Source organism: Dreissena polymorpha, chromosome 9 (genome assembly GCF_020536995.1).
Source record: "Dreissena polymorpha isolate Duluth1 chromosome 9, UMN_Dpol_1.0, whole genome shotgun sequence".
NCBI classification, from domain to species: Eukaryota; Metazoa; Mollusca; class Bivalvia; order Myida; family Dreissenidae; genus Dreissena; species Dreissena polymorpha.
Window position 1 is genome coordinate 54,732,776 of NC_068363.1, and position 12,811 is coordinate 54,745,586.

Here is a 12,811-nt window from a genome sequence, read left to right on the forward strand (position 1 = left end):
ATATATATATGCCACTCTTGCACTGATTTAAGAAAATTAGCCGTATATTTTATAAATTTCCCTAATTGTAAATTCCACAAGTTATTAGGACCATGTGAAAAATCTAAAATTCATAATGTACGTAAATACATCGAAGGAGATTGTGTTATAAGAAATAGGATTCTTAATAATACTGTAAAATAAATTGCATTACCGCATGAATAAAACTTGCGTGTTCTTGTCACCGATTGTGTGTATGAATTCTAAGATGACTATTGTTTGTAATATATTGTTTTTTTGTTAAAACTATGTACGTGCCAGAAAATAATGTGAAGAATTAGTATAAAGGCGATGTACGTATAAGTATTAGTCTGAATAAAAAGTATGTCTGCCTGATAAATTTGTTAAAAAAATATATTCGAAAAAAACACGGCGTCGATACGCTGTCGTTCGCTTTTAAAATAGCATTACACACCGTCTTGTCGTCGAGGGCAGCAGAATTGAAATAAAGAACCAGAAGTCCCCATATCTTGTTGTCTGCGATCACCGTTGTTTGCTTTTAAAAAGCACTATAGTTTAGTCGGGAGCTGGTTCATGGTCCTGCCCTTGTCATTAAGATATTAAATCGAGGTGTAGTACACACGGTGCTTCACGCCAGGCAATACATACAGGGACTTCTCATCTTGCATTAACCAATTAACTCAACTATGAGGTTTTGTGATCGAGATGGTCGTTTGGGATAATCCCAGCGCTTTCGATAAGATCTTCAACATACATATGTACTCTTTCCTGCGATTAAGTAACTTGTTCCCACAACTAAGCCCACGACTGATCAAGTTGTGCAAACAAATTAACCAACCTAGGGAACGAGTAAGTAAGTCACGGGAACGACTATATTAGTTTTGTAAACAACATTGAAACAACATAAATAAATTGTTTTCAATAATGATACGTACTGAATGCATTGTTTATATTTAATCAATGCATTTACATAAATCAATAAAAGTGATATTATGGGCATTTTGCACTGTTGAATTGAGCTGAAAAGAATTAACTGGTCAAAAGAGTTAGTTAAAATGTGGTTACTGATCAATTATCTGCAACTCATCTTGCTACCAGTTGTATATAAAAATATATTTTATATTCGATATTCTTACACGATCCACCCAGTTTTGTAAGCCGAAATGATCCGTACAACGAAAGTGTGTCTTTGTGTCATATGAACGAATCAACACTAACACTAAACTTAGGTTCAAATCGTACATGCATGATAAGTTGTCAAACGAAAGCACGGTTGTTTTTCAAATGCATTATTTTTCTTTTTCCGGTACATTGTTTTAGTATTTTGATGCTGCATTAACACATACAAATGTATATGAAGTGAAAACACCAAAAATAAACAACGGTTGCGATAGACTCCTATAAACTATTAGATGCCCATAATATCACTTTAACGTGATAAATTTCGTTCTACAAAAACTGACTTAAAATAACGGCGTCAATGCTCTGAAGTTATTTTTAATATCTTTAAGTAACTTTAAAGATACAACGGCTGTCTAGGGAGGCAGACTGACTCGTTAATATCACCAGAAGTCCCCATATCTGGTCGCCTACGAACACCGTTGTTTGTTATTTAAAACCACTATAGTCTGGTCAGGAGCTGGTTCTACCCTTTTAACCCAACTAAAAGGTTTTCACAGGGGATGGTCATGTGCAAAAGTTTGGATGTGAATAGAATGTGAGCCTGTGCATGTATTAATATCTGGTAATTGAGAGTTCGAAATTGTTCACAGCAGCCTGCGCAGTCGCAAGTCCCGTGTAAAACAGACACTTAACAATTAATATACGCACCTCTCTATAAAGCTCCATAATACATTAAATCATTTACTGAAAGAGCTTTGAGACACATGATAGCCGTCACTCACAGGAAGGCGTTTCTTGACACAGCAGCCTTTACAATCGTCACTCACGGTTATTTCAGAGACTGAAAGCGTGAACAGTCGTCACTTACGGGAAAGTTAGAGAGTGAACGCGTACCCTTATACAGCAGCCTTTAAAGTTGTCACGCGCGAATAAGTCAGGAACTGTTCGCAAACATAGCATCCTATACAAATATGTAACTACTGTTGCCATCGTTGATCAGGCGTAGAGAACTACGGTAATTTGTATAACTGCATATATATGCGACCCGATTTGAAAAACTATACCCATAACCATTGTTGTGTAATTTAGTGGTCAGAGCTTATGTATTCTAAGCTCTGATGTTAACTATGGCCTGAACGGCTCGTATAGGGTCATCCCGTATATGACAAAATTGCACTGGCTTTACAATAAGCCATTTAAGTTACAAATCTATGCATATAATATGTCGAAGTATTCATTTTAAATTAATTTACATTCATCCAATTGTTAATTGTAAGTGCGCATTGCTCTCTAGACTAGTTCTTGAATATCATTTGACTCTGAATTCGCTGATGTTGGTCGAAAACGTTTGTTTGCTGTATGACCATCAGCGAAGCCGTAGACTGTGATTGTAGGTGGGATGACATCAAATATCGTCCCGGTATATGTCAGGTACTGCCAAGGACTGAGGCAGCTACCTTGGGGAACACTACATTCCATTGGACGTGCTGATGACAATTCTGATGACAATGTTGAGTCGGCAGTGTCGTGGATGCAAGAACGTGTCGATCCAGCTGAGTGCAATCGATGATAACCCATACTGTTTGTTGGGCACATCAGTTAAAATGCCATGCTCCACGGTATCGAAGGCGAACTCAGGTCAACGGCGATCAACGCCGTTACCTCCTGTTTCTCCATACCGTCCACAATATAATTTACTTGTCTTAACAACGCAGAATCATATCAGTGAAAACGTCTGTATGCGGATTGTTTTTTCGGTAAAAGATTGTTTTCATCTAAATGGAAATTGAGTCGTCATAGAACGGCCTTTTCAATAAAGGAAACAAAGGTTACTTACAGGTCTGTAGTTAACAAAATTTAGTAAAAGTCCTACCTTCTTTAAAAGTGGTCTTAATATAGCTTGCTTCCATTTTGAAGGGAATACACCTTGTGTGAGAGAATATTTACCAAGTATTTTATCAATGGTTGGAGTTCCTGCATAAATTATTTTAGGATATTTGTGGGTATGACGTCTAGTTCACAGGATTTTGTGTTTAGTTCATTGATTATCGTTTCCACTTCTTCCGTAGGCAGTTCTTGAAAATATTATAAAGATGGTATACGTTTAAATTCGGGATCAAAATTGCGACAATCTTTCAGTGAATCTTGCAAATTGGCCTGCTAATGTATTGTCGTTTTCACCACACGGCATGGGATTTTCTGTCTTTGTTCCTGTCAATTCTACGAAAAATTGCCTTTGAAATTAGTAACTTTCTCACTGAGTGTTTGTAAGTTTTCTTTCTGTAGCTCAAAGCTATATTTACTATGTGCTTGTTTGAATAGTTCATAATGGTCCGGCTGTTTGTATTTTCTCCACATTCGTTTAGCTTTCGGACATTTTCTTTTCAAGCTCAGTATATTTTCCGTAACCCATGGCTTCGGAGAACGATCTATGATTTTTTTCTGTTTAATTGCTGCATGCGTAGCAAGGTTTTTTGTTATTTCAGTTTCAAAGTGTTAAACAAATGTGTTGATGTCTGGCTAGTTGATCACAACGTTTGCGAGATTTTCAGCAAAGTGTGTGTTGTCAATATTTGTAAAATAACGAAATGTCACATTTTCTTTTTTTATGGTTTCTTTTTCTACTTTGGTGGTAAACTTAACGACACAATGAGCTGAAAGAAATGAACCGGGTTCACATGTTTGGATTTAAACACCATTTGTTATTACTTAATAACATAGCAAAACTATTTAAAGTAGTGTCAGAATATTTCAAACAATCAACACAGAATTATTTATAACTGGCCGATAAAACATATTTGCAACTCAAAAATCTACTGCTCAATATAATTATGTATCCTTTTACAGTATTTTATTTTGATACAACATGAAAGCTGTAGACACGTGCAGATATTCGGTGTCAGCAAAGTCAGAAAGCTACCAGTGTGATTTCCATACCAAGTAAGTGTAATACAACATTTGTCTACAAAAATGGAAATAAATAATATTCAATATGCTTATATGCCTTCCAATTAAATTTAAAAAAAGTTTTACATGACTTTACGGGCAAAAAAGAGAGGACGCCACAGAAAAGGAAAATAGGTAATTTGATTGTTATGTTCTATTATAATAATTGCAATGCACGAGATTGATGATAACAAAGGCACATGCCTCTTCCTCTTTCAATCAGTAACAAAAAGCTTGAGATTAATCATTTCTCGCTACCGTACTATACAATACAGTATTTTATAATAATTATTGAGCGAAAGGTTTGAAAAAAATGCAATATGGGTGTACTATTCGACACTTAATTCTGATAAATTTCAGACCGAGCTTGAATAGGGATCAGTGGTCCATCCAAAGCTCTTATAACATTCAGGATTCCTGCTCCACGATGGAACTTCTTTTTGTTGCAACAAGGTCATGCACATATGCGGTGGAGCATTACATTAATTTTGTAGTGATCGAATTGGTATTTCAAGTGTACTGCCCCCTTAATTGATTGAAATTGATTTTTTTCTGCCATGAGCTTTTTTAAAATAACTTATCAGATTGCCATATATAGGACGCGCTGACAACAGAAGCCGATTATTTGTTTATCATGTGTACACTGGTTTGACAATAATCATTATTATGAACAATTGTATTTATAAAAGGTTCAGCTGTTAATTTCTAAAATCAAATTTTCATTAAAGGGCTTGTCCTGTCCATAAGAGATAATTATCGAAGTGCTATATAAGCATCCACACTCTGTCAAACGAGCTAAATGTAAAATCGAAACTGAACTTTTGATACATAGAAGGTGATTGTCAGAGTTCGTCATTTTTCTAGCTTAAGAGAACTTAAGCCTAGATAGCCTAATATATTACCTAAGCTGTATTCGATACTAACCCTGTATTTTATTACCGTCAGTGAGATACAGAGTTGCTTTTCTTTTTAATCGCGGCAATTCATCGTTAGCTATTTGACATTAAATACAATATGAAGCTTGTTTCATGTTGAAAGGTGTCCATTAATAAAAAGTAACTGACATGTTTAATTCGTATCCATATTACAATTTTATGCATGTGTGCCTATCACCGCTACTTATGTTAATATTTGTACTTAAATACACAAAACTATCTACATATAGTCAAAACGATGTCTGCATTAATTCGTACTCGTACTATATGCGGTATTATTCAAAACTTTAACATATAGTTAAATCGTACGTAAAAACTGAATAAAATTATATTTATACATACAAACCAACTCCGAAAATGTGTATGCTGACTTTTTCAAATAAAAATAAAATTTAAATACGAATGTGTATAATTATGTCGAAAGTGTTTACGTGGAGATCTGTACTGTACTTCGAGGTATTTCAAGGACATCAAACGTTTGCAGATTGAGATGTACTTGGAGTTTGATTGGCTTGAAAATAAACGACCGACTGAAGTAATTCGGAACAAAGCTGGAAGCAAAGCAGAGGGACTGACGTGACGGTTCGAAAATAGCTAGGACATGCTACACGTGCTGAGCTATGTCCTCTAATTGGAAACTGGTATCAATATTCTAACCATATCGCGAAAATAGGTGACATAACGATATACACACTATAAATAACGCAAGAAGATTGATCATTTTATATATCAAATATATACAATTCACTACGCATGCGCAAATTGCATTCCTGGGTTTACCACGTGACGATGATGATCAATCTACTTGCGTTATTTATAGTTAACTGGTAGTTACCTGGTAGACATACTCATTAAATTTTACCGAATATACTGAAAATATGAAAACTTAACAACATTTTTCAAGCAATGTAATATACCAGACGGGATATTTTAATCAATATAAACTAAGAATTATAAAAATACGGTATTTTAAAACTTTTCGTTTTTCGTCAATCTGGTTGACTGTCCCTTTAAATTAATATTATGTAAATATCTGTTATCAGTGAATATAATGTATTATCAGTTTGACGATATCATCATCACCTTTTGCACTTCCTTTGTAGTTCATGTTTACCTTGTACGCCGTTTTGCCGGTCACGTGCCCACTTAACGTCGATTATTTGCAAACGAATTGGCCCTTATCGGGGTAGTGATTACATGTGCTCGAAGTTATCGAGTGATTACACTGACGGTATGTTCATATCAAATTAGTTAGGATACGCATTGTTAATGTTTTCTAAAATTGATTTTTAAATTAAGTTTGTTTCTGATTAAACAAAACTGTAAAATGAACATCGCGACCATGCATACACAATTGTTAAATGATATTAAATAATGGTGAAATCAAAAGTAGAGAAAAACTTACGAAATTACGTCCGATTGTTACTGTGAGATTTCTACTCTAATGTGCGCGTGTTTGCAATACATTGTTCAGTTGTTGATGTTTTGAATTAAGATTTTGAGGTCAAATGTAAATTGTCATCACTGATCAGTTTACATTAAAATGTATGAAGAACGTTCCTTACATACAGGACGACGACAGAAAATAGCAGAAGAAGGACCCCATCGTGTCATATCAGAATCTGAAAGCGTTCACAGACACAGCAGTCTGTATATCCGTCACTCTAAGGTTAGTCAGAAATTGAGAGCGTTCTAAGACGTATCAGTTTGTACATTCGTTACTCTAGGTATGGAGGGCTAAAAACCTTCCCAGACATAGCAGCCTGTACATTCATAACCCTCAGGTAAGACAGGGATTTAATGCGTTCTAAGACACAGTTGCCTAAACAGTCGTCGATCTCGGCCTTGACAGGACCAAAATGCGTTTGTAGACACGGCAGCCCATGCAAGCGCCTCATATTGGTAAGAAAGGGACTGAGGGTGCTCCTGGACTCAACAGCCCGTACCGCTGTCATTCAAGGGTAAGTTATGGAAAAAAAGTGTACCTAGACACATCAGCCTGTACAACGATGTCATGGGTAGGTCAGGGACTGAAACTGTTTCCAGACACAGCAGTCTGTACAAGCGTCCCTCTCGGGTATTTCATAGACCAAACGGTGTTCCCGGACACAGCAGCCGGAGTAAAGGTGCTATTTTACAAGGCAACATAAACACTAGTCATTCTCTGGTAAGTATATCAGGGACTGAAGCGTTACGCTCTGTACAGACGTGACATACTAATAAATCAGGGACTAGTCGCATTCCTAGACTAAGCAGCTGTACAGCGGTCACTTATTGGTAAGTTAGGGACGTTTCGAGACACTGCCTTAAATCAACTAACTGCTTATTATCGCGTTAAAGCTATTAATTGTGCCCCAGTACACCCTAAATGCTGTTTCATGAACAGACTCCAAGAACTTTAATTGTGAGCACACTAAATATGCATTTTCGATATTCTGAGCATAACATTTAAATGCATATTTACCAAATTTAATGTTAATAATATATTCATGTTGACTGTAATAGTAGAAACGGACTGAACTCGTACTTATTTTACTACACGAAAATACGAAAACCTCGAGAATCACAATAATTAGATGTATGTCGATGGAGCTCATGTGTATACGATATTAAATTAGATTTATCTATAGAAAGAAATTCAAGTATCACAATGCCTGTCATTTTATTAATGGAGGTTTTATAAGTTTGAGTCTGATTCGATCTTACTAGGCTGATTTAAAGCTATTAATTAGGAACTACGTGTTGTCTTCATTCTCCCACTACCAATTGTGTGTATTCATAATACTTTGAACATTTGTTATTATTTGAGAACTAATATAACTTTGTAAAAAAACACATAATACTCTTTGAACTAAATCGCCTTATGATAAACACGCATAATGTAATTGAATGTTAAAATATGAAATTTATAGACAAATGCGTTTATTTGTACTATTTCTGGTATTGCTTAATAAGTCAACTTACAGTTAAATGGGATATCTGAAGGCTGTACACTCTATTTATCAACATATACATATGTGTTATTGTGTTTTTAGAATTATGTCGAAAGTGTTTCCGTGGAGATCTACAGTGTAATGACCCGCCTGGGGTACGGCGAGGAGATCAGACGTTGGTGGATCGAGAAATACAGGGAGTTTGATAGGCTGAGGAATGCACGACACAAAGATGTAACTAGAATAACAGCTGACAGCAAGGCTGAGGGGCTTACCTACCGGTTAGAAAGTGACTGGGTCTAGTTATACGTGCTGAATAATGTGATCTGTGTCGAAACTGGAATCACTTTTCTAATCGTACCAGACGACATGGATGTGTTGAGGATGGATACACGAGTATATCCAGGGCACTGCATACTGTTACAAGCGAGACCAGCGCATACACGTTGGAATGTAATTCACTATTCTCAGTGTGATAATGGATAAGGGGGCGTTATATTAAGTAGTAGTTTATTTTAAGATGAATGTTCTGCACGTTTTACTACACATTCATCAGGATTGGTGCAACAAGAACGCTCTGTGCCGGCAATATCGGATACAATTGGTGGAGTACTTCATACGGACAGAGTAGCCTCACTACATTGTCACTGCCCGAGCATCCTACAGAGATGGCCTGCCAGACCCCGACATTGGCCATTACCAACCATAGTTCAGAAAGTCGTATCATAAGGAGCCTATCTAACACCGGTAGGATTTAAGGGAAGTGAATCCAAGCACATGGAATGGCGGATTTGCTTTACCACCGGTGAAACAGAACTAGTGAACAACCTTAATGAAACACAAGCGGAAGTGTATGTTTTGCTTAAAATGATCTTAAAATTTTTTCTAAGGCCATGTAAGAAAGAAATAACATCTTATGTGATGAACAATATTGTATTGTGGCAAGCTGAGAGTAACCAACAGAGCAAATTTCATTCTCGGAGCTTGTTTTAATGGCTTCATGACGGACTTCATGAGAGAACTTAGGACTGCTATTGTCACAAAACAGCTGTCATATTTCATGATTCCGGAGAGAAATTTTTATGGCAGCAAATCGTTTACAAGACAAGCAGCAAAGTAAATGGGTAGAAGATATCACGGATATGATGGCGGAAGGTCCCAGGGTAATACTGAGATTGCCAAAGATACGACAGGCCGTTATCGAATCCCCAGAGTCGATGTTGTGGTTCAGCAAAGTAAAGACGGAGCTGGAGATGCTCTGGCTTGAGATGGGGAAAATATTGAATTGTGAAGATGATAACGGAGTGGTCGATGAGTCTGATGCTATCCTGCAGGAGATATTTAGAGTTTAGGGAGAGATACTGATGGAGGTGAGACAACAGATGCTCGTAGAAGGCTGTGCTGTTGATGATCTGATGGACATTAACAATAGACTTTTAATGTAAACATGCATTAAAGTGCAAGAAAAGAATGGGACTGAAAGAGTTTATCAGAGAAATTTGACAAGATATCATCCTGCAGGAGAAAATGACACGCATAACGAGGTAGTGAAAGATGTCCTTCAACGGATGTTAAAGACAGGCAGTGTTGTTATTTATATATATGGCTGATTGTCTGATTGTCATAAGTAACATAAACCCTTAAATCGTTCATGTTAAAATTGATTGTACGTATTTATGTTGTATCAAGGCACTTTATTTTCTGCAGATAAATGAAATTAAACAATAAGTTGCCTACATATACCACTTTCTTATTTAAAATGATCTTATGGAAAGCAAATGATAATAAATGTTCAAAGTTTAATGTTTGTATTTTATCTAAATATTGATGTAAATATATAATACATTTTAAATTCAATTCCTTCTTTAAAATGATGATTTGATGTGTGTTTACACTGAAAATATAATAAATGTGTAGGTCTAAGTTACTGGTATATATGACACAAACATTTTCAAATTATTATTGAAGACTCAGATTAATATCTTCGTTGCTTTGCCTTTTAACGTAAGGCAAGAAAAAACATCAAGCAATAATACACGAATATAATCATAAAACTGTCAATTCCTTTTGGACAAATGTGATGATTAGAATTTAGACGAATGTCCATTGACCCTTAATCAACATCAATGTTTATGTTCAATGTATTAAAACTTAAACTTTCATAAAATCTAACCTTTTTGTCCTAGAGCGATATGAGTTTCAATTGTGTTTGTTATGATTTAACTAATTAAATATTGTTGTTTCTATGCATTAAGTGTTTATTTGTACAAACTGTTGTAAGCGCACATTTCTTCTATTTTATAAGCAAACCAGTTGATGCTGATTGCCAATCCTTTATCGTTTTACTTTTAATTATTTAATTCAAATGCAATACGGCGAATGTATTTTGCTTACAAAATTATCGTGTCTTTATTTGCTCTGATTGATTAGCAGGTTGCTGTTAGTATTCAGTCTATGTACGGTTTATATTGTCAGATATGAGGAAGGGAATGTATGTAAATGTTATTTGTGTACTTGTAATTTTGCGGATCAGTTTTTGGTTTGCATTGAGCATTCGAGAATACGGACCCTTTTAGAAAACACAATTTAGTTACTATTGCCTTACGCTTGGATCTTTCCAAATCATATGCCGTAAAACATTTAACGAAACAGTACCGTTTGTTATATCTGGAATAAGAACACAACTTATAATTAATATAAACCTTAATATGGACGCGCAACATTAGTGTGGTAATTAACATGATTATGTTCTTGATGAAGCAAAATTGAATGAAATAAACCACGTTTTAAATAGCACAATGGCGCTACGTGTGGTTGTCTAGGGATTTTTAGGGCGGAAGACGCTGTCTTCTATAATAGAACCAAAATACCCATACATGGTTGTCCATGGCCGGAGTTGTAAGCTGTTTCAAAGCAATATAGTGTGGCCGTGAGCTGGTACTTGATCAAGTGATAACACTCTGGCGCGATTACTGATGGGTCACAGGTTCAATCTTCTACTCAACTAGAGCCCATTCACTCGTCTTATGCTTGTCATAGAGACATTATACCGAGGTATAGTGCACAACGTGCTTCACACTGGGCACTAAAAGGAACAATGGTCGTATCGTCTCTGGAAAGTTTCATGAAAAAACTACGAGGAAGTCGTATGCTTACGCATTTCCGGTACCAGCACCAGGAAGTCAATACACGGACTCACTTCTGGTCTAATCGTTGCTATGGTTTCTGGATGTAAGTTGAGGGTTGAACACTTGTTTTCTGGAACTATATAAGATGTGATTCTGACGCAGAAATACACAATCGATGTGATTATTGATTAAAATTCGGCCTTTCCAATAAATCGGTTACCAGGAAATCCAGGGCCTGAAATCCAACTTACTTCATCCGGTGTTGAGATACAATCAAGCCAGCGGCCTTTGATAAATGAAAATTAAAAACGAACGCTCCACACGTATTTGTTTGACCACAACGTGTGATTTTGACCTTCAAAGTTGGGAAAAAACAGACTAGCTATATTTATTTAGTAAACATGTCTACATCACTGTTCTCTATTGAAATGTATACTTTCATTTCAATGAATTTGATACCAGTATAAATTCTTCGCACAGGAAAATGTAACAAAGGTCGATGGTCCCGACAAGACGAGTTAAAACTGACGGACGATGCGATAACTATGTTCCTCCAGTCGGGGGCATAACAAATAACGAAGGGCGTGGCAGTAACAATACACTGAGCTAAAGTCCAATATTATCAGAAATCACCAAAGTAGGCGTATCAATATTTTTTTAGAATTGCGATAACATATATAAACTATAAACGACATGAGAAGCTTTTACTAAATACTCACAAACGTTCATTATTTTATTGTAATTGTGCATGTTTTTACACAGGAGGCAGATTGATAATCACCCAGTCCTTTATCATCTCGAATTAAATAAAACAGCCTCACACCGTCTGTATTTAAGCAACTACAAAATATAAATATGAATCCACATTTCGTGTGCAAACTGTCTGGTATTTAGTCGTGCCTATATCGTAGCTGGAAGTGCACACCGCTCGATCTTAAATTGCCTGCATCGGAAAGAGAATCCGCGCCTATTCGTCCAGCCTCCGACGACAAAAGTGGCATACGCCTCGCGACCGGAAGTGGGGATCGATCATCTTGTTGGTACAGGGATGGCGGAAAATCTCCACATCGTTTGCAGGGTTTATTATCTGAGACAATAATTATTTGTGAAAACAATTACTTGTTAACCAGACTTAATCGTGTGCAGGTTTGTATTATAGTTATAGATAATTATCGCATTAAAAACATCAAAATCCCGTAAACACAACACGCGAGATATATAATGAAAGGATCGAGACATACGCTGTCATTTACAAAAACATGTATGCGATTTAACAATCAAGAAGCTGAGTTTGATGCATGTTCATCTTACTGTTTGTATTTGAAAATTAAGGAATAAAGTCAGTGTCCAATGCTATAGAATAAAACTAACTTATATCAAGTGTATTTACTTTTATTTCTTAAACGTTACTGATAGATGGCCCGTCCCTGTCTGGTACATATGAAACAAGAAATGTTGATGAAATAAAAGTTGTGCGGCAAGATCGAAACATTCGTAGCTCAAATTTAGATCGTAGTCAAGGTAAAAGTGTGTGTTTGTGATGTGTATTGATTGAAATAATTATAAATTATCCAAGATAAGAGGTGTTGTTTCAGGATAAAACGATAAAATCGCATGTCACTACCGGATGTCTGTATGAGAGTATTTGAACAGAAAGTCTTACTTACAATGAGTCCACAAACATCGTCTGGCTGAATATTGTGGAAGTCCATACAGCAACTTCGAACTGAATGTACTGTAACTCTTC

At 36.1% G+C, this 12,811-nt stretch overlaps 1 protein-coding gene across 1 annotated transcript; it reads left to right on the top strand.

Annotated features, from left to right (window-relative positions):
• The first annotated feature begins 6,111 nt into the window (after nucleotides 1-6,111).
• On the top strand, nucleotides 6,112-10,661 carry LOC127845020 (uncharacterized). Its single transcript, XM_052375644.1, has 3 exons — nucleotides 6,112-6,234; nucleotides 6,575-6,672; nucleotides 8,039-10,661. The coding sequence occupies exons 1-3, from the start codon at nucleotides 6,201-6,203 to the stop codon at nucleotides 8,237-8,239; spliced, it is 333 nt and encodes a 110-aa protein (XP_052231604.1). The 5' UTR covers nucleotides 6,112-6,200; the 3' UTR covers nucleotides 8,240-10,661.
• Nucleotides 10,662-12,811: the final 2,150 nt, after the last annotated feature.